The 23,271-nt window shown below is 34.3% G+C and overlaps 1 protein-coding gene and 1 pseudogene across 3 annotated transcripts in view; one reads left to right on the forward strand and one right to left on the reverse strand.

Annotated features, from left to right (window-relative positions):
* The window catches only part of SEMA3D (semaphorin 3D), a 194,356-nt gene that overhangs the window by 13,005 nt on the left and 158,080 nt on the right, over positions 1 to 23,271 (reverse strand). For all 3 annotated transcript variants that reach the window (XM_050785240.1, XM_050785241.1, XM_050785242.1), the window contains 5 exons: positions 14,799 to 15,021; positions 12,648 to 12,736; positions 10,664 to 10,705; positions 7,462 to 7,619; positions 4,854 to 4,918 (listed from right to left, as the gene is read on the reverse strand). In XM_050785240.1, coding sequence (XP_050641197.1) covers positions 4,854 to 4,918; positions 7,462 to 7,619; positions 10,664 to 10,705; positions 12,648 to 12,736; positions 14,799 to 15,021 — 577 coding nt within the window. The remainder of the gene's footprint in view (positions 1 to 4,853; positions 4,919 to 7,461; positions 7,620 to 10,663; positions 10,706 to 12,647; positions 12,737 to 14,798; positions 15,022 to 23,271) is intronic.
* Positions 20,243 to 23,195, forward strand: LOC126951253 (heat shock cognate 71 kDa protein-like; annotated as a pseudogene).

Consider the following 23,271-nt stretch of genomic DNA (forward strand, 5'->3'; position numbering starts at 1 on the left):
TGTTTTACCAGCAAGGATTAAGTCAAGCATGCTGACACCATTATGAATTAACCTCATCTAACCTTCAAAATGTGTGGATTTCATTTAAAACCTGTAGTCAATCAACTATCTCCACCAATTCAACAGATTATAGCTGTGATTTCCACAGTTAATAAATTCCTAATGCACAAAAAGATCACTGGTGCCACTTATGGAAAAGAAAGATATGCACCATTTTATAATAACGGATACAATTTTCCTGAGAAAAGGATTTTGTCAACAAAGTAGGGGAGGATGCAGGTTAATTTTTGGGATATGGGGCAAGGGCTCAGGAGAAATGCCATTAGACTGACTTGACCAAAGAATTGGTCAATTTAGTAAAAGATAAATTGGTGAAATCAACTGGAAAAGTGATAGCGAGCTCATTATCTGAACTCTTTTTTCAAATTAATAAAAATAATGTCTGACATCTCTACATCAGTTTCACTGAAAATGAATTTATTGTTACTTCCAACAACGTTTGTTTCATTTCTGAATTCTAAGTTTTCCACTTTAAAAGTTTTTAAATGTATATAGATGTATGCATATTATATACACATACACATACACACACACACACACACACACACACACACACACACAATCATACACAAAGGTTCTGCATCCTTAATTCAAAAATCTGAAATCCAAAATGCTCCAAAATCCAAAACGTTTTCAGCACAGACGTGAACCACAAGTGGAAAATTCTACTTGATGGGTTGCAGTCAAAAGGCAAGGACACAACATACAGTTTATGTGTGAATAAGATGATGATTGCTTATTGGTAACATCTAAATTCAGAGTCAGGAATGGTGGTGATGCCATACAACCACAGATTGTCCGCATTGGTGGCTGAAAAAATAACACCTTTACTTTCTTATGATACAATGCACACACACTTTGTTTCATGCACAATATTATTTAAAATACTATACAAAATTACCTGAAGGCTATGTGTATCAGGTGTATATGAAATATAAATAAATTTTGTGTGCAGATTTGGATCCCATTCCAAGATATTTCATTATGTATATGCAAATATTCCAAAATCTGATAAAATATGGAATCCAAAAACCTTCTGATCCTAAGCATTTCAGATAAGGAATATTCAACTTGTTTTATTCTATCATGACCTAAATTTTAAATGTGTAAAAGTTATATACAATAGTGTTTGAAATAGTTAAAATAGCTTCTTATGACATGTAAGATAATAGTGGAGTATTTTTTTTTCCTCCAGATTGCAGTCAAAAAAATTTTTTATAGTAAAATGCCTAGAATACCTCTTTATAATAAATATATAGCTTATCATTGAAGTGCAAGATTGATCTGTTTAATGTTGAACTATTTTTCTGTATGTATTGCTGGTTTTATGTCATCGATAACCATGCAGTTTTGCAGCTTTTAACAATAAAAGCAATAAAGAAAGAAAATAAAGAAGAAACGAAAAATCTTTGCCCATTATTCAAGACTTGACTTCCTAATAAAATCCAGCACACATTTATGATGGATTAGAGACAAGTCAATTAATTTGTAAATATCTTTACAGTCTCTACTCTAACTCCCACAATTGATTCTCCACCTCTAGCATCTCATATTCCAATCAATGTTTTATACAGGTATCAATTACTTTTATTAAAAAAAAAAAAAAACTTTTCTGAGCAATATGAAATAGCTCCTAGCACCTATAAAGTAAACATAAAATTAATAGAATCATGTAGACACTTTCACAAACTTTACCCTATCTATGTGAGGTCTTTCTGATTTTAATTATTGTTTCTTCATTACTTTATAAAATCTAACTTTCTCCTGAAGGCATGGCTCAAATGCTATCCATCTGAATATCCCTCTATTTACTTGTCTATTACACAACTGCTATTGTGTGCCTAACACACTAACATCATTTTAAGTGCTAGAATAATATGACAGGATGAATATGAATTTCACTGCCCTCTAGAAACTTACATTCTAGTGACATAGACAAAGTAATCAAGTAAATGAATAAAGAAGTAGTATCTGCTACAAAACAATTAAGGAGATTAGAAAATACCACGGTCAAAAAAAAAAAAAAAAGTACTTTAAATGGGATGATCAGGAAAGGTCTCTCTGAATAATTAACATGTAACCATAGGATTAATTGATGTAAAAAGATGGAGCTAAATAAACATCTGAAAAACGAGTTCCTCAGGTACAGAGGACAATGAATGCAAACATACATAAGGCAGCAACTCATTGGTGCTTTTGAAAAAGAGAAAGCTACTAAGTGAATCTAGCAACAGTGATGTGAAGGAGGGTCAGAGAATATACTAGAGATCAGGTCAAGAATAATCTTACATGCCATAGGAAAGCTTTCCATTTTTTTACCAATTGTTCTAAGAAGCTATTGAAAAATGTTGAGTAAGGGAGTGGCATGCTCTGACTGAAGTTTTTAAAAAGATGACTCTGGCTAGTAAGTGGGGTATACAGCTAAGTGGGGTACAGATAGAAGTGGCACAAGTGTGGAGGCAGAAAGACCAGTGAAGCAGCTACTGAAGAACTACTATGGCCTTAGTTAGGCTGGCATTTGTGGGTGTGATGAGAAGTAGGAAAGCTTGACCATGGGCCAGAAGGACTAATTGAGAGGTTGGTGATAGGATGGGAAGGAAAGAAAATATTATAAAAGTGACTCCTAGCTGCTTTTTGACATAAGTAGCTGGGTGAATGGTGTGCAATTTGTTAATAAAGGAGTCTGCAGAACAAATAGGTCTTGAAGAAGATAACAAGAATTCTTCCTCAGAATAAGTTTAAGATGCTAATTAGGCCTTCAAGTGGAGCTCTTTAGTAGGCATACAAGTATCTGTGTCTGGCATGTAAGGGTGAGTTCAGAATTGGACTATGAATTTGGGAGGGAAATAGCCTCTGACAGTGTTGAAATAGACAGTATTAGAGAGTGAGTAGACAGAGAATGGGAAAGTGGCTCGGGACACTCCAATATTTAAAAGGTGGGACAAAAAGGAAAGTTAAGGACACTCAGAAGGCACAGTTTGCAAGGTAAGAGGTAAACCAGAAGGATACGGTACAAGGGCACATAGGTATGCTGGAATATCATTTCTCTGAAAACACAACAAAACAACCAAAAAACTAATTTGTAGTGCTTGCTGATTTTGCTGGTGTAAATACTCCCAACATGTCTGACTGATTCAAGCTTTCAGTGGTTTAAAATCAGCTCACAAAATTTCAAAATTTTAAGCAACCAACTTATATGAGGCCACATGAACTGGCTCCAGCACACAAATGCATGGAAGTCAAGAGAAAGTGTTTCAAAAAGGAGGGAGTCACAGCTTAAGTAAAAATGAGAACTGAAAATTGGTCATTGGATTTGGCAAGGAGGAAATTGCCGGTGACCTTCACAAGAATGGATTGGATAGAGTGATGATCATGATGATTAGAAAAGACTGCGTGCAGTGGGTTATAGCATGAATAGGATATGGTAAAGTGAAGACAAAAATTGTGAGTGCCTTAGGCAGCAACTATGTTTTGTGTCAGTTTCTTCATAACATTTATCATTGACATAGCATTTATTTTACTTGTTTTGGTATTTATTGTCTGCTCTCTCCCCTAACATACTCTTGAATATAAGTATTGTGAGTGCACAGATTCCGTTGTTGTTTTCTTTGTTGTTCATTGCTATATCCTCAATACCTATAATCATCCCTGATATATTTCATATGCATGTGTAGAGAATTGCATATGTATCGCACAGTAATGATTGGTAACTAAACCAATGGACATCACAATGAATCACCTACACATTAGAACAAGAACCCAAACATACTAATCTGGATGAAGGCTTATTTTTCAGAAGAATTAAGTTATAAGTTAAAAATAACTGTTTTGCTTTTAAATCAAGAAAACACTACCAGACCACCGGTTATAGATTATGAAATCTGGGTTACTTACATCTCTGGTGGGGTGGTCAGTAACATTGTGATGAATGTGCACTTCCTCTACCAGTTTGTGTGTGTGTGTGTGTGTGTGTGTGTGTGTTTGGTGTGTATGTGCACATATTTTCTATCTGAAGGTAGAGCTTGAGAGTGGAGAGTAACTGAAGCTCTGGAATACATACTTTTATCGATTTTTTTTTTCTCTGTTTTCAGAATCACTCACCAGGCCTCCTCTCTACTCCCCCACACTGGCCTTCTCCTTCAGGCTTTCAAGACCTTCTATTCTATGATTCATTTTTCTAAACAATATAGCCTCTCTTTCACTAAACTCCCCTATCACTAATTGTGCCTTATGACATTTCCTCAAAGATTCATAAGCTCTCTAAGGAGTTTCTTAGTCACATAGTATACCCAGGACAATTACATGCATATGAAAGTCGCTTAATAAATATTTATTGATTAAGTGAATATATGATTTGATAGGTGAATATAAATAAAGTATAGGCTACCTAAAAACTTCTTTCAAATAAGACCTACACTTTTACCAGACTTCTGGGAGGTCTATTTGAGTTTACTCTAAATGTCCAAATGTTTTCTGTTATATCCTGTCTTATCTCTAATAGCAGTTTTCAAACTTTATAAGGATGGATATGGTAGTAAAAAGAAACAAAGGCTACAGTTTAGGAATTTTAAAAGACATATGAAACAAATAATGATATAACAAAGGATTATTCTATTAGGCACGTAGACAGGGGTTGATTTATACAATTTCCTGTTGCTCTTCCAGAACACGTGCATTACACAAAATGGAGATATTCCCAGATAATAGATGGTTTAAGTCATATAATAAAAGTACACAAAAGAATGGGCTTAGCATTTTAAATCACAGAAAAAGCATATCGAAGCTGTACTTACTGTCTTCGATGTCCCAGCACTGGGTGATCGGGTCACCATATTTTACGTCTTGGCGTCTAGCTCTCCTACGGAAAGGGGATTACACTGATTAGAACCTCAAGCATGATTACCATCATATAGAAAGGCTACATCTAACACTAACAACAGTAGCAGATGCAGCTTTATGCTTGTCTTACAGCTCAACTTAAATGCAAGTCAATATTCCAATCAATCTAACATTGATTTAAAAAACTACTGGTAGTGAGGTCCTAATAGAAGAAATCCTGTTCAGACAATGAGATGACATGAATTTTATTTAACTATGCTTCTTTTTCTCTGATTTTTCACAAAGTATTCAACAAAAAAGGTTAAATAAAAATATAATCCTGGTTTTATGTAATTAAAATGAGGATAGCTACTCTTGTTTTTTTTTTTGTTGTTTGTTGTTTTTTGTTTGTTTGTTTGTTTTTGAGACAGAGTTTTGCTTTTGTTGCCCAGGCTGGAGTGCAATGGCGCGATCTCAGCTCACCGTAACCTCCGCCTCCCAGGTTCAAGCGATTCTCCTGCCTCAGTCTCCCTAGTAGCTAGGATTACAGGCATGTGTCACCACGCCCTGCTATTATTATTATTATTATTATTATTATTTTGTATTTTTAGTAGAGTCAGGGTTTCTCCATGTTGGTCAGGCTAGTCTCGAACTCCCGACCTCAGGTGATCTGCCCGCCTTGGCCTCCCAAAGTGCTGAGATTACAGGCATGAGCCACTGCGCCCGGCCAGTTACTGTCTTTAGGAACTCTCTTTTTAGTCAGTCATTGAGAAATAATAATATATAAAAGAGTTCAGTCAGTGGATAGGAACATATACACAAATACAAAACACCTTGTCATGGAAAGATTCATTATTGCATAGATTTAATTAAGCAACAAACTAAATACTGTAACTTGAAATAGAATTGTAAGTTCAATATGGTATAAAAGACTACCTGTTATTTCTATCTGCTGATGAGTAGCTCAAATTGTTTTTCTGGTAGTTATGATAATAATAATATTAAACAATGGCTTTTGTATTACATCACACATTTTCCTTAAAATAAAGTAGTAACTATTTTATAAAAAAGAAAAAGAAAAACAAACAAACAAAAAAACCCTGCTGCATCTAAGCAAGTTCTTACACCCTTACAGCATATTTTCATTTGCTTGGGCTATTTTATTTTGTCACTTCAGAGACCAGAAAAGCACCAATAAACGTTCTATGATATCTAGAGTGTTCCTTGAGGGTAATGCTGAACAGATGACAACAGATGACAAGATTCATCCATTATACACATCTTTTGGCTCACATGACATTATGTTAGGTAAGGGAAAACATCACAGTGGCATGTCTGAAAGATCAGAGATACAGTCTTGGGAAATACAAGAAGAAAAAATTATGATGGTATAAGGTACAAAAGGTCAAGAATGTTTTTAAATCTTGGCTTCTTAAGGAACAGGGTCAATTCATCACACTGAGGTTTATTACCAACTAATGAGCATTCTTGTTTTTCAGCTTTCCAGGAAAGCATTCCCCAAAGACTATAATGAGTATGTTCTTGGCCAAAAACTATAACAAAATGTGGGTGACTTTTAACTTGTAATTTCTAATAATCATATGTACCCATTTCAATTTAATTCATGGATTTCAGGGAATATAAAATGTTTTCTAATTTTAAGTAATATTTGTTATTGCACTATACATTCAATCCGTAATTTCTTAGAAATCAGAATTTGAGAAATCCATAAAATTCCAAAAAGAAAAAAGTGTACATGTGGTAATGAGACTAGCATGTGCCTGTTAGTTTGAAAACAGACCTAAAAATACATTTGCTTACATTTCACCTACAGGAAAATATACTTTGAATACTTTAGAAAATAATGTTACTATAATTGACATTAAACTAATTAATATAATATATTTAGCTAGCGGCAAGCATATCAATGGACATTCAGATTGTTTGCAGTTATTTTGCTATAAAAATAATGCTGAAATAAACATTCTTGAACATAGAACTTTGTGGTACTTTTGCACATGTGTATATAGAACAAATTCCTAGCTTGGAATTGTTGGCTCAAAATAGCACTATTTCTAAGAACACATAAAGCAATGAACTACAAACAGCAAGGAAAATGTTCGTTGTTTAATTATATGAGTGGCAGAAATTGACCAAATAATTATTAGAGTAAAACTAAAATTATACCAAGTCACTGGGCTACACTGTGGGTTTTATACAATCTGTGCTTGTACCATCATATATATTTATATATTATTTGCAAAACAGTAGGCATCAGTATATGCATATTTAGAAATAAGAAATAGGGAAGGAACAATTATAAAAAAGCCAAAATAGTGAATAAACAATTTATTAAAATTGTTTGAAGTTCCATATTTCAGAATTTCAGAGCGTCTGTTTTATCCTCCTTCAAAATTAAATTTTATGTAAAAATATAAAACAACATTTTGATTTCAATATTCCTTCCATAGGCCATGTTTGGTATATATTTTCTCTTTAACTTAAACTATAAGACAAGGCATTCATGTGAGATATTCATCTTGTAGAAAGGAAGGCTTTATACTAACTCAATGTGCCTCTTACCTTTTAGAAGTAGGAGCATATCGAGAGCATGCATTTCCATCCCAGGCACAGTAGGGGTCTCTGGCAAGACAACAGTCTGCACAAGCTTTCCCATAAGTGTCGCATCTGTGCAAGGAGAGCTGAACTAATCCATCTCGGGAACCAATGTACAATTGTTGCTGCAAATCGGGTAAAACAAATGAATTAGAAGCATCTTTCAGACTAGTCTTAAGAATTTTCTTTTCTTGAATATCACATAATACATATAAATCTGTTTCTCTGGGTGTCCTGCCCGTTGTAAACACTTGTACAGAAACATAATGAGGAGTAAAATAAGTCAATCATTTCTATTCTGGTTGGATGATAGTTTGAAGATTTTGATGCTGAAATAGACAGCATTCTACAAGCTTGGCAGTAATTTCAGAAGGTCAAAAACCAGCTGCTAGACAGGAATTAAGATGTCAAATTCTTTCTCAATACTAGAAAATGTACTTTGAGAGATTATGTCCAGCACAGATGCTATAGGCAAAGCTCACGGTCTTCCCAAGACTTCCCATGACTCCTTATATAAGAGATGACTGAAAATAAATTTATAAAGCATTCCCCTGGTTTCAGTTAACCATTTCATTTGTTTCATTTGTTATTGAAGTACTGATCCTTGAAAGAACATGAGTTATTAGTGGGAGAGAGAGTATTTGTTATCATTCTGAAAGAAAGTATTAAACAGGCTTGAGGGATGCCATATCAAAAATGCAAGGCTGCATGATACTGAAAAACCCAGCAAATAAGATCACATTCTCAATATGAGTCCTGAAAGTAATGAATTACTTCCCTTATACATTCTTTTGAGTATCTGTGGTAGTAGTGGTGGAGGAGGAGGGGTGATAAAAGTGAATAAGCCACAATCTGTGCCAAAGAACTCATGGTCCACTCTAGTGGACCATTTCAAGAGTTAAAGGAGGGAAATCCATGTTAGAAATAGGTATCGGCATAATAACATAGTACTCAACTTACAGAAATAGATCTTACACCTCTAGCATCCATTAAACTGTCAATTAAGACTTCCTAGTTGCTAAATGCAATGAACACTGTTTAGTATTTGTTTTACTGAAATTCTCTATACTGTTTGACACTAATGACTATATATTCCTTGAAACTTTCTCCACTTTCTATTCTCCCTCTTTATTTCAGATTAAGACATTTGTCTCCTTTGTGATTTCTTTTTTTGCATTAAATGTTGGGTTTCCCTCTTTTCGCTTCTTATTTATTTACCTTTTATATTGTACAAAAGACTTAGACATATCTTGAAAACAGTATAAATATGAACATAATAACCCCCCTAAATCTATTCCTCCTGCCCTACCTTGGAGAGCAGCACCCTCATCCACCAAGTCATCCAAGACAGAAATCTGGGAGTTGTCTTTGAATCTTCTTTCTCTCACATTCAATCTGTCATCACTTCATTTCCATTCTCTCATACAGAATTTTCTAATCTATTTTGTCTCCTCCCTCTCTACCGCCACTGACTTTGTTTCAGTCCTTATCACTTCTTTCCTGGATTACTTTAAGTGTCCTATTTCTGCTGGCTTTGATTTTGTTTTCCAACAACCACTACCTCTACCCCAGTACCCAATCTATCTTCCACACTGCCGCACCAGACTGATTTTTCTAAAAAGAAAATCTTATTATAATACCCTTCTGCTTAATCATTAATGTATTTTTGTTTGTTTGTTTTCCTTTTCAATGGCTTTTTTCTTTTTTTTTTTCTCTCTTTTTTTGAGCCTGGATCTCACTATGTTGCCCAGACTGGACTTGAGCTCCGGGGCTCAAGGTATCCTCCCACTCTAGGTTCCTGAGTAGCTGGACTACAGGTGAGCATTACCGAAGCATCCAGGGGTTTTCACTGTTTTTAAGATATGCTACTAAACTTCTTAGGAGGATATATAAAGATGTGTCTAATCTTGTTCTGTCTTACTTCTCCAGATTCATTTCTAGCCTTCCTCCCCTTTGAACACACATATGATCCATAACCTAATTGTACAGACACTTATTACAATAAGCTATGGTCTCTCACTCTTCACACTTTTGCAAAGATTCTGCCCTTCTGGTTGGCACATGCTCTTCCATTCCATTCTCCTTTTAATAAATCTGGTTAACTAGGAAATCCTTCATAATTCAAGTTGTATGTCTCGTCTTTCAGTTATCTTTCCCTGTTCCTTCTGGCTCCCTTTAGGTCACTCTCTTGTCTCTGTCTCTCTAGTATATACCCTATTATTACTGTGCAGTGTTAGCGTCTTCCTTTGACTCTCAGCTCTACTGTGAGCTTCTGGAGGTTAATGGCGAGCTGTGTTATTCATTCATTTATGTACCCTCCAAGCACCTTAGGCCTTCAATAAATAAATGATAAGTGAATAAACAAATAAATGACAAAGACCTGAAGAAGAAAACTATGTAGATCATTTTCTTAAAAAATCACTCTGCCATAGGAACTGTAATAGATTAAGACAATTTTAGCAACACCTTGATGTTGAACATGTCATATGGCTTTCTTAAATATTGGGGGTGCAAATAGAAATAATAGTGCAGTCTGAATCTCTTGAATCAATTACAGTTTGGAATATCATCAGAGAGTTATGAAATCATGTTAAAGATTATTACTATTATTATAATTAGTTACCATTTACTTTACACTTGTGTGTCTGCTCTCTGTTTAGAACATTACATGAAGCATCCTCTTTAAACTCCCAACAAACTCTGGAGGTGGATATTGTTTTTCTAACTTCACTGTTGAGGAAATTGACTGTGAGAGTTTGATATTATGTGACATGTTGAAGGTTGACTTTTGGGCTGTTTGTCACCACAGTTCATATTCTAAATCCTAGACTCCCAGATTTAAAACCCTTTATAATGGTTAGGGTTGATATTCTACATGAATGTCTAATGGGCTTGAGAGAAGGACATTCTCATGAGACTAGGAAAGTGAGTTCAGTTTTTAAGATCCAAAGGAAGGGGAGAATGCATCATTCAATTAATGAAATTTAACTCAATTTCTCCCAAGGCAAGGCTGAAACAATGGTCTCTAATGAATTATAAGAGAAACAAATAACATTTTACATTTCTTAAAATTTAACTTCCAATTTCAATGGATTGTTTTCCAAATAAAGTTTGATTCAAGCAGCCCATTGCTTTTGTGGTTAACTTTCACACAAAAGTTAAAAAGTACCTGCTTCAGAGACAATTCCATGTTCAAGATGATCGACGAGTGCTGAAAAAAGAAGTTAAATGTCAATAAAGATAATCATTAACAGGTTTTTATATTAAACAATATGTTGCTTTATCTGATGCCATATATCACTGAAGTAAACATCAAGTCTATTATATAAGGAAAAAAAGTTCTTATTGTTTGCTATTTTCTTCAAAATTTAGTGTTTGTACCTTAACAGAAATGATAAAAATCATTATTTATAGTATCCTGTTAAAGATAAGTGACCTAAATACATAAGAAAATACTCTGCATTGAAAATTGTTCCCAGTTACTCCCAAGTGTTCTTCTTCTAAATCTGCTTATCTTAACGGCTTCCATATAAGTCAAACTAGTGTTGACAAGAACATCTCTGTAATTATTTATTACCTCTTTCTGCTCTTACTTAGATCAGTGGTTCAAAAAGTTGTTTTAAGTAGCAGAGTTTTGAAAAGTTATAGTGCTCCTTGTGGATGACCACATTCTTTACGGAACACTATACAATACTGGTGCAAATGATTTCACGATATGAACTAAGGCTAGTTTTATTTGTAGAAAATATGGCTTGATGCATGCAAGATAAAATCAGAAACATGAACAAAAAAGCTACCAAACGAAAAAGGACAAGATGATTTAAAAAATTTCCATCTACCTATCATCTTTCTGCTATTTTTCATTTAGCACCAGCTCATATTTACTAATTGACAAGGACTACCAGATGTTAAAGTTTAAATAAATATGTTAAAGAAAAAATTTCAGTGAGAAAGTTCTATCAAATAGCATTTTTTTGTTATCAATTTTAAAAACATGGCCAAACATCAAATTATATACATAAAATATATTCAGTTTTTTGTTGTATCTCAATTATACCACAATAAAACTGTTTTTAAAATGAGAAAAGAAAACAAAAGCTGGTCATTATGTAATTTTAACAGAAGAATCCAAGTAATTCTTCTTGACCACTGTCTAACACCATTGAATGAGACTTGTTCTAATGCAACTATGTGTGTTACAGGGACTGTATTTTTGGCCTCTGGGTTCACACTTATATTTGACATCTGGCCTTCCCCTAGGAACCACTCAAGATTTTGTTTTGGTAGACACCAGATAGCAGGTCTTGTTCTTGTTAACTCCTTGACCACTATTATCATCACAATGTAAACAGGATCCTGTGGAACTCAGTATGTTAATTAACTTGAGCACCTCACAGAGGAGGGCTTTATTCTCTTTTAAAGCATTAGATATTGACATGGAAACAATCCGTTTTAATAAAGTCTCAATAAAAATGTTCTAATAGACAAAGCATATTTTTAAAAAAGTTTCTCTAAGCAAAAAAGTATTTCAAATGTTATTATCAGCAAATAATTGTAAACTTAATTTTACCGAGGATTTACAAAACATGCCACAGTTGAGAGTTACTGTTAAAAGTCAAAGGTATTCATTCTCCAAATCTGGAGAACTATTCTTCTAGATCTACTAACTCTTTTTGGCGGGCGAGAGGAATTTAGCATACATGAAGACTTAGTATCATGCAACCTATATATTTTTTTTAATTTCCTTACAGAAAAGCAGGGACACATGATTTATACACTGGTCTAGTTTTCTCAAATTCAATTGGGGAAAAAATTGAAAAGTAAAATTTATAAAGTAGAAAAGCATCTGGATAGTAAAAGAGCCCCCAGGCTTTCATTTAATGTGGCAATTTGTCTGACTATATGCTTAGAGAATGCAGTAATGAGAGGCAATCCCGGGAGCCCTGAATTCAGCGGTATGCTACAGAGGAAGGTGAGTCCCATTCCTAGTCGCCTATAAAACTTTTTCCACTGCTTCGGGAAAAGAAAACTAAGAAAGCTAATTTCAAAGGCTTCTCTGGGAAACGTGATGATGTATTAAAACAAGGGTGCCCTATAACAAGGGCTACTCAGTTTCAACATCTCTTCTCCTGGAACTCTGGACTAAGTCTTACCTTGAATATCTGCAACTCCTCCAGCACTACCTCTTCCATATTCCACTTTTCCTTTGAAATGCTGACAACTTTGAGGACAGTTCCAATGTCTGAAAAAAAAGCATAACGCATGATCCCATTGTTTCTATCTCAAAAATCAGTGGTAAGCATATTCCCAGAAACCTTCAAATTACTCCCCTCCTCTTTAAATGCCTTACAAAAAAGAGATTAAATGAAACATATATGAAATGAAGTTTAATGTATAAGTTTTGTCCTCCTAAAATATAGCTTTTAGCTAGTAGAACACCCATTTATAGAGAGAATATTAAAGGATGCATATTCAGAGTATATTCTTAACAAAAGTAATATATATAATGTCTAATTTAAATATTGTTTGAAATGTTAACAAGGGTAGAGCAAATGTTTTGAACCTTAACTTAAAACGTTAACAATACATTAAAATAACAAGTTCTCTCTCTTCCTTCCATGTAATATATATTTATTTAATAGTTATTATATCCAGTTCATGGAAGACAGATATATATTCTTTTAATAACATTACCAAATGAACAAAAAATTCATTGCAGCTATCTGAGGGAAACTGTAGCTCACTCTTCAAATGTATTCCATCTTCAGAATCATTATTAATAGATGAGAAATGGAAGATTTGTTTAAAATTATTTAACGTCAACTTAATACAAGGTTGATAATGCAAACCAAAAATTGACCTTTAAAAGAGGTATCTTAAATACATCATCTTACACTGAAATTCCATGAGGTGTAAGGTTAGTATAGAAAGAAAATTAAAAGAAGAGTTTAGAAAAAGAAAAAACAATCCCACTTTAATTTATACAATATAGGCATTTTTAAACTTCTGAGCACTGGGGTTGGAGTATAGTAACGTATATAGTAAAGATCCTGTTTGCACAAAATAGTCTGAATTATGTAATTGTTTTTAAATAACTCTGGGAATTTTGAAGAATTTTAAATGTACATTTTTCCAAATGTCAAAATTAAAAGCCTATCTTAGCAGGTCTAGAATTTTCTCAGTAAAGGTTAGATAGTACCACCTAGTGGCTAACTGACATTCATTGCAGTGAATTGCTGAAGACCTAGTTTTGGGTGGAGGGTGCAAATTAAGTGTCAAACTTGTGGGAATTAATAGCAACTAATTAATTCTACTTTTGACTCTTTAACTTCTATCTCTGTTGTCTTGGGAATATCCCTTATTTTTCTGGTTTGTGGAATTGCCATCTGGAAAATAATCAGGTTTGACAATCGATGACAAAAGTCCTGTGAGTCCGTCACACACATACTTCCTAATAAACCTAACTTCTATAAGACCCATAATTTTTTAAAATAAAATTATTCTAAAATTGTTTTGAACTCTTAAATATCTATTCTAATAAAAAGTTTTGTTTCTTGAAAATTCTTAATTTTTAATCTTTATGAAATGCTTGATCCATTAAGTTATATAACATGATATGGAATACAGTGCTTTTGTTTTAATGATACATGTTATTTTTACTGCCATTAGACTTTCCATGACATTATTAGTTAATACTTTTACCTTTTTTGAGATTAAATTTTTCTTTTTATAAAAACATTTTAATCATTTCATAGTTATTGAGTTGACATGCAAAGGAAAATACAATGGGCTTAAAAACCAAGTCTATGAAATACATTTTAATGCACAAAATTCAAGAAGAAAGATAATCTCCAAGAACTTTCTATTTAAAGACCTTCACAAAGTAATGCTTAATGTTTTCGAAAATCTATCTTAAGTCAACTAAGTTAGTGATTCTCAAAATCAGGTGAAGGAATCTTTTGGGCGTATACTTGTAAAGAGAGGGAAAGGCAAAGTTTGAAAATAAAAATTGCTTTGCCCTACCTGTTTAATTTTAGTTCAAAATCATTCAACAAATATGTATTGAGCATGTAAGGTAGAGCAGGCACATTGCTGTCAAATACATTTTGAAATCTCAAATATGAAGTTCGGAGATATTTATGATTATCAATTAAAAGCTACATAATTTTAAGAAATGTTGACAAGGTTTTATCTAATAATTACTCATTTTGATTTTGAACAATAAATATTTTTGAAGTTTTTCTTCTCTTTGTCTAATAATGAAAAATTCCTTTTGAAAAAATCCTAATCCAGTTTTAGCTTACCTGTCCCAAGAAACATTACATCGTACTGGCCATCTTCTGCAGTGACATGATCCACCACTATCTGTGTCAGTCTGTAATCCACATTGATTCTCTTGAATGTTGGTCCTCCTGCAACTGGGTATATAGACTTATACATCACAGAGTGCCGCTTTATGAAACTGATGACATCATCTGGAAAATCTCGGGTGGATTTAATCAGTGGGTCATAGGTTTTGCTCGGACACTGAAAATAAATGTGGAGAAAAGTAAAGACATTGTTTATGCACCTGAGAAGTTCACACTTATTTCCAACAAAGCTTGTATAGCTTATCATCAATAGTATTAAATGAATGGACAACAGAGTCAATATGGAATCATGTGTACTTGTAAATAAATGCAGTGTGCCTCCAATAAATGTAAACCCAGTTTTCTCCTTCAAAAATTTTCTAAATTATATCTGCATTTTTTAACGTTTCCATAGTGAATTATTTTCTTATGAAGATTATTTCTTCTGAAGATTGTTTCTAATGAAGATATTTGAAATCTAACTTGAAATAACTGTTAGGAAACTGATCTATAAACATGAGAACATGTGGAAAGCCATTATTTTCAATTTCCTTTGAGTAATTTATAATTTCGGTTCAAATGAAACCATGTTTAATTAAAAAATAAAAAAGGAACAGTTCACGAAAATTAATTTCAAAGTATTTAATAGCTTGAAATTGTAATTATGTAGTTTCTTTTATAATTAGTGTGAAAATTACACTTCGAACAATTCAACAGCTCTTCTCCTAAAGAGTCTGCGAAGAAACCCTTACGGAATTTTATACTTCTGTCTAAAATTGACTTATGCGCCTTTCAGCATCCACTAAATCAATAGTTAGCATGACCTGCCCCCTGGTGGTAAGAGTAAAAAGTTCAAAATGGTCCAAATCAAATGAATTTTATGTGCCTTTATCCAAAAAATAAAGGGGAAAAAACACTTTATGATTAGACTTTTTTTTTTTTCCAGAAAATATCACCTCTCCCACATCCTAAGTCTATTTTATGTTTAAACATATTGCAATTTAGGAAGGTACCTCATATAGAACGGTTCTGTTATAATATTTGAATTCCTAATGGACTAATGCATTCTTTTGGAGTGGAAAACTTTAGTCAATTAATGCAGTCATGGAGAATAAAATGATTGACAGTAAGGAAAGGTTTTTTTTTTTTTTTTTTTTAAATGGTGCCTTTCCTTTATTTCAGTTTTTAGAGAAATTGGAAACAGTCTCCATGGAACTGAACCATTTATACTTGGCACTAATCAGAATCATGCCAAGGCTCCAAAAACATAATGTATTCATATCAAATATTCAAGAGTGTCATTCTTAGGGAGCTGAAGATACTAGAACTAGTTCCAATATTTGACTTTGACCCCAAATTTTATACCAATAAAATAATAGTGACTCATTATGAATTAAAAGAAATATCAAAGAGGTTTTACTAAAAGTCTGTTAATGTTTTCCTATAAATACCTTAAGAATATCTTTAACAAAAATTTTCAATGTCTGGTATTAAGAAACTGATACTTTCTTGATATTTACTTTTTTGTCCCAGGTCTGCATCAGAGAGCTTAGAAATGTTCTAGAATATTATCCACTTTGCATTTACTTAACACACTCTTAACTGGATGTCGTTCTAAAGATCTAAGTCTGCAGGTTCAATCATTATTTCCAGCACTTAACCTTCAGCCAAGCGGAATCCGTCAACTCGATAATGGAAGAGCCCTGCATTAAGCAGATTAAGCAGGGACTCAAAATGGATATGGAGCTCAAATGATACAAAGCTCTTGTCCAATTATAGGCTGCGTGTTTGAGGCTCAGTCAAAGACGATTCATAGCAGGCTTATAATGCCTGCGGTTCAATCTGGTTGGTGTATCATTAGAATCAAAGCCAGAGCAAGATTTTGCCTGCACACATTTTTTAAAAAGCCCTCCAACTTAAGAAAAAATCACTTTTGACTTTGCGGCTGTAGTTGTGCAGTAGCCAAAGTTTTCAAAGAAATAATATCATGACATTCAAGCCATAGTTTTTGATATCAAATTGTTAAATAATTAGAAATTTTAATGTAAGAAAGTATAGCTGAATGAAAATATAAACATTTAGGAAAAAATAAATATTAATTTTCCTCATTGCTCTGACAAAAAAGGTTTAAGTGTAATAAAATCTAAGGGAAAAAAAAGGGAAGGAAAACCTGGTTTCTATTGACTATAAAATGATCTTTGAAAATATGTATTTTTTCTTATGGCAGCTTTTCCTCATGGCATGTTGCCAGTGTTTGGATAAGATCTTTATCCTCTCAATTGCTATGCGTGATATCTCAGGTCTGCGTCTCCACTATGCTTGCACAAACGAAAATGATTTGGTAGAGTTACTCTCTGAGGTTTAGGATAGTACAGTTTGAATTAAATATTGTTATTTTAGTACATTCAAACCCGGGAAATTTTTGCTTTGATATCATATAGCTGTGCCGCACACAGATCTAAAAATAACGAGATGCCAAGCAATGTATGTAGGTAAGAGTAAAGTAGGAAAGAAAAATTCCATAAAGGCAAAGAGACAGTGTAGGGAAATGCTACATCTAAAGCAGATGGTCATTCATATTCAGTTATTTTCCTTTAACAAATTCTAGAAAATTCTCCTATGGCAGCTATACATCTCAGATTTTAGAAATCTAGTGGGTTTTTCTCTGTATGTACGTACTTTTAATTTCTCGGTATTAACACAGCCCACCTGAACATACCATAGGCGGCCATTTATTTCTGCCTTCAGTTTTCTTACATTTGCCAGTTTAGCTACTAGGAGTGTAGGAAATAAATCAGGAAATGTATCTGTGTCTCTACCCACTGTTGTAAAATACTCAAAGACAGTATTCTTCTCTTGTGCTGGAAATTTTAATACCAGAGCAAAAGAAGAAGAGAAAATAGAACATGCCTAGACATACCCTGAGATGAAAGGGAAAACCCGACAGCAACAAGCCCTGGTTCAGGGCCTATCTCCCATGGCTGGCTGCCACAGCTGGCTAGGTGTGATCATGTTATGCTTGGCAAGTCCGTGTGTTTGTCTAGGGCCTTTAGTAGTGGAGTGGGAAGCAATGGATAAGAGGAGAAAAATGGATTTTATCCAATGAGAGAACTTTTCCCCTTGGCAAGACCCCAGATAGCTGCCAAAGGATTTTTCTCCCTGCAGCTTCAGGCTATTCTCTACAGGTTGCAGTTTCCTTTTAAACAAATCAGAGGAATGACTAACGTGAGGGAAGACATAGCAAAGGAAAGACAGAACTAGGCTTTCGTTTTCAGAAGCTTGAGTTTCATTTATAGAGTAAAAATGCAAATGTAACAGTTGCCATCTTATCCCCCTGCTTATTCATCGAAGAGTCAATCTACAACAGATAAGGGCAAGGAAAGATCCTATATTAAACATCAGAGACAAAGAGGCCTGGGGCAAACATACAGAGGTAAATTTCTGTCCTTCCCTCTCCCTCTCTTTCTCTTTAAGGTTCCCTTTCTCTTAGAGGAATTTCTATGCCAGAAAAAGCAAAACACTATTGAACACAGTAAATAGCCTGGGATTTGAAGAACTTAATTTTAAAAGCAAATTACTTGCCCTCTGGAAAATAAAGCTGAAGCCAGTTGGAAAGGTCAATTCCTGTTGGAAGCCTCTTGACTATCTCCATTTTAGGGAAAAATGGCCTACACACAGTTAAAGGGAAATGACAGTGATATATGATACATCTCCTTTAGTGTCATTTGTTTTAGGAATCTGGACTCAGAAGGTCCACAGTCTAGTCCTGCCTCTGCTTCTCCCTTCTAGAACCAAAACCAGGACTGAATGAACAGAACTAGAGATATCCTCAGTAATTTAGAGAGATGATAAAGTAATTGTTATCCAATAAGTGGAAGGTAATGGAGTGAACAAATATTAAAGAGAAAATAAAACTGTGAATTCAATATGCTAGAGAGACATGAGTGAGCTACTGATGCCTAAAATGAGATATCCCCAAAAGTTTTCTGCAGACTTTGAATTAATTAGGAAAGACTTGCTTAAATGAAACAAACAATAACAATAAGATGTTAGCTACATTCCTCAGGCACACAAATGGGAAGATAGTGTGAGACACTATGAGAGAATTCTTGCATCATACTCTGTAGTTTTCAGTGTCCTTTGGAAAGACTATTATAGTCCAACACTAGACAAATTAATAGAAAGTTCTGGATATTATTTTGAATTACATTTTTTTTTTGTTTTGGTAAGTTACACTTATCTTTGAAAGTCAAATGTAAAACATGTCTTTAAAAACTCTTACTTAATAGGATCAGCAAAGTTTACAATTAAAATCTAATGTATGAGGTTAAGAAATACATATATTCTGAGAAACATCAGCTCTTTAGGAAAAGAATGTATTTAGAATCATGCTGAAGCTTAAGTAAAATAGTTTAGGTGGAGCAGGAAGAGAAAACAGGGTAGCTAAAGAGTTTTGACTTGTGGAATCCATGGTTACCTCAAACCCTTGCTGTTGAGAAGATCAACCAAGGTAAAAGTTGGAATTTCTAAGCAATATTCCAGTTCTAGTTGAAGAACACATTATGTACTTCAAGTCCACTATGAAATCCCAATTGTTGATATTATGTGTTATTATCCTATGATCCATCTTCTCCAAGGTTTGCTTTTGTAAAGCAAAATCAGAAACCAAGCTCAGGCATGGCAGTGATGCCTTGATATGTTAGAGTGAAAAAGACCTTTCTACAACAGAAGGGTATGCCAGGACCCAGAGATGGTTCATGGTAGTGCATCTGTAAGATGAATTTTTCAGTGGATCCAGAATCAAAAGAACTTCATAATTTCTCAATGACTCTTACAATGTTAGAAAGTCTAATGATTTGATGGGAAATAAATGATTGTCAGACATATCTACACCTATATCTCAAGTTTGAAGGTTTTATCATATAGCAAAAAAGAGGAACAATAAAGGTCCTACAGCAAAAGAGGAAAGTTTTAACATTTATATTTGATTTTCTCTAGTGAAAACCAACGTGAGTTGTACATGATGGGGCCGTTTTTTTTAGACAAAGATTTGAAATCTTGCAGAAGGGGACATATTTCATTATTTTACATTGGTGGTAGTTGAAAATATATATTTTTTTCTTAATAGAGTTTTACAGAATATTCTTAGTCAAATTTTGTTAATCAAGATTTATAGGGTATTTTATTTTATTTTATTTTCTCACTGAAAGGACATATATTCAGAAGAAAAACCATGGAAGACAATTAGCAGGAAGAAGGAGGTTAGCTTAGTGTTTTTGATGTTTTATGTGACTTAATGTTTGTTTTCTCAACATAAAAGAGTATTAAACAAGGGTTTCATTGAACACAGCGGCAGCTTTTGGGGTTCCTGTGTCTCACTTTGCAATCTGAGCTGAGTGTGCACACAAACAACTGTGGCTCACGGACCTGCAATTGGTATTGATCTTGGCACCACCTACTATTGTATGGGTGTTTTCCAGCAAGGAAAAGTAGAGATAACTTCCAATGATCAGGGAAACCAAACCATGCCAAGCTATGTCACCTTTACAAATGCCAAACAATTGATTGGTGATACTCCAAATAATCAAGTTCCAATGAACCGTGCCAGCATGACTTTTGACGCCAAATGTCTGACTGGATGTGATTTGGATGATGCCATTATCCAGTGTGATATGACCCCCTGGCCTTTCACGGTGGTAAATGATGCTGGCAGGCCCAAGGTCCAAGTAGAGTACAAGAGAGAGACAAAAAGCTGCTACCCAGAGGAGGTGTCTTCTATGGTTCTGACAAAGATGAAGGAAATTGCAAAAGTTTACCTTGGGAAGACTGTTACCAATGCTGTGCCAGCTTAATTTAATGACTTTAATGACTCTTAGCATCAGGACTATCAAAGATGTTGGAACTATAGCTGGTCTCAATGTACTTGGAATTATCAATGAGCCAATTGTTGCTGCTATTGCTTACAGTTTAGAGGAAAAGGTTGGAGATGAAAGAAACATGCTAATTGACCTGGGAGGTGGTGTTTTTGATCCTCACTATGGAGGATGGAATCTCTGAGGCCAAATCTACAGCCAGAGACACCTACTTAGGTGGAGAGTACTTTCACAACTGAATTGTTAACCATTTTACTGGTGAGTTCAAGTGCACACATGGAAGGACATCAGTGAGAGCAAGAGAGCTGTCCGGTGCCTCCGTACTGCTTGTGAACGTGCTAAGCATACTCTCTTTCAGCACCGAAACCAGTACTGAGATCAATTCTCTTCATGAAGGAATCAACTTCTATATCTCCATTAACTGTGCCCAATTTGAAGAACTGAATGCTGAGCCTGTTCTGTTGTCCTCTAGATCCCACAGAGAAATCCATTTGAGATGCCAAACTAGACAAACCACAGATTCCTGATATTGTCCTGGTTGGTGGTCCTAATTGTATCCCCACAATTTAGTAGCTTCTCCAAGGCATCTTCAATGGAAAAGAACTGAATGAGCGTATCATTTGATGAAGCTGTTGCTTATGATGCAGCTGTCCTATCTGGAGACATCTCAAAATGTTCAAGATTTTCTGTTTTTGGATGTCACTCCTCTTTCACTTGATATTAAGACTGCTGATGGAGTCATGACTGTCCTCATTAAGTGTGATACTACCATTCCTACCAGGCAGACACAGACCTTCACTGCCTACTCTGACAAGCCTAGCATGTCATTACCAAGGATAAAAAACTTGTTTGGCAAGTTTGAGCTCACAGGCATACCTCCTGCACCCCTTGGTGTTCATCAGATTGAAGTTACCTTTGATATTGATGCCAAGGGCATCCTCAATGTCTACTATCACTGATGACAAGGGCCATTTGAGCAAGGAAAACATTGAGCCTATGTTCCAGGAAACTAAGAAACACAAAGCTGAAGATGAGAAGCAGAGGGACAAGGTGTCATTCAAAAATTCACTTGATTCCTATGTGTTCAACATGAAAGCAACTGTTGAAGATGAGAAACTTCAAGTCAAGATTAACAGTGAGCACAAACAGTAGATTCTTAGCAAGTGCCATGAAATTATCAACTGACTTGATAAGAATCAGACTGCAGAGAAGGAAGAATTTGAACATGCACAGCAAGAGCTGGAGAAGTCTGCAAGTCCATCACAAACAAACTGGACTAGAGTGCAGAAGGCATGCTAGGAGGAATGTCAGGGGGATTTCCTGGTGGTAGAGCTCCTGCCTCTGGTGGTGATTTTCAGGGTCCACCACTGAAGAGGTTGATTAAGCTAACCCAAGTATAGATGAAGCATTGTTCTACACAGTTAAAGCACCGAAGAACCCAAATTTGCTGCAAATTCTATGGCAGTTTTAAGGTCAAGTTGCTATAATAAATTAGTGGGCATTCTCAATGCTTGAATATGGAACATGTGCACAAGGAAAGGAAATAACATTGCACTTTATAAACATTGTATTGTAAGTGGAATGTCTTAAACAAAACTGTATTTAAAGTTGGTATCAAAAAAAGATTAAACAAAAGAAAACTAACCACAACCTCCACCCCTGAATAAAAAAAAGATTTTGAGCTGAAAATGAGCATTTACTTAGTGTCTCTAGTGTTGGATAGTGGAAGAGGCAATGCTGGCGTGAGAAGTCCAGTCTCTAGGTATTCTATCCGGGATGTTTCTTACCATGTTATGATGTTCCTTAAATATGGCTTTGTTTCAAATTTTTGAACCAATAAATTTTCAGGAATCCTTAGAATCACCATTTTTCACCACCTATTTTTTTTTAAACTATGTAGATACAAAAAAGTAAAAATAAAAGGCTTTTCTCATGGTTGAGCTATTAATAGAAATTATCATGCCTTTATGTTCATCAGCATCCACATAGTAAAACAAACTTATGAAATATTTTAAAAATACTTATAACTACCTCCTTTTATTTCCTACCAAAAAATGGAGACTTAGTTGGGAAATTCATGTGTAAACTTTTATCTGTAAAAGTAAAACTAAAACAACTAACATTTAACACAATAACAATTTGGGAGTAAATAGAATTTAAAAAGGAATTGTTATTTTTACAAAATCAAACATTTAGTAGTTGTTTAAAAATGGTGGCAAAAGGATTCAAGAAAAGTAAAACATGCATTCTTTTTGATAAGGGAATGGTTTAAAACTGAAACTCACTTTTGAGCAAACATTTATTAATACTTTACATTTACACATAAATCTAAAAAATACCTTGACAACACAAAATAAAACTGCAGAGTACATCAGTTATAAAAAATCAACTATCAAATTGGAAATTTTCTGCCTTTACAAATCTTTCTTACATTCTGGGTTTTCTAGTAGTTTGTTATTTTGGGTTGGATTCAATTTGGTTTCTGTCTCTGACCTGTATGATTGATTCACTGTATCATGGACCCTTTAATATTTTATTTCACTTGGAACTTCCTA

This window comes from Macaca thibetana, chromosome 3, assembly GCF_024542745.1.
Source record: "Macaca thibetana thibetana isolate TM-01 chromosome 3, ASM2454274v1, whole genome shotgun sequence".
Lineage (NCBI taxonomy): Eukaryota > Metazoa > Chordata > Mammalia > Primates > Cercopithecidae > Macaca > Macaca thibetana.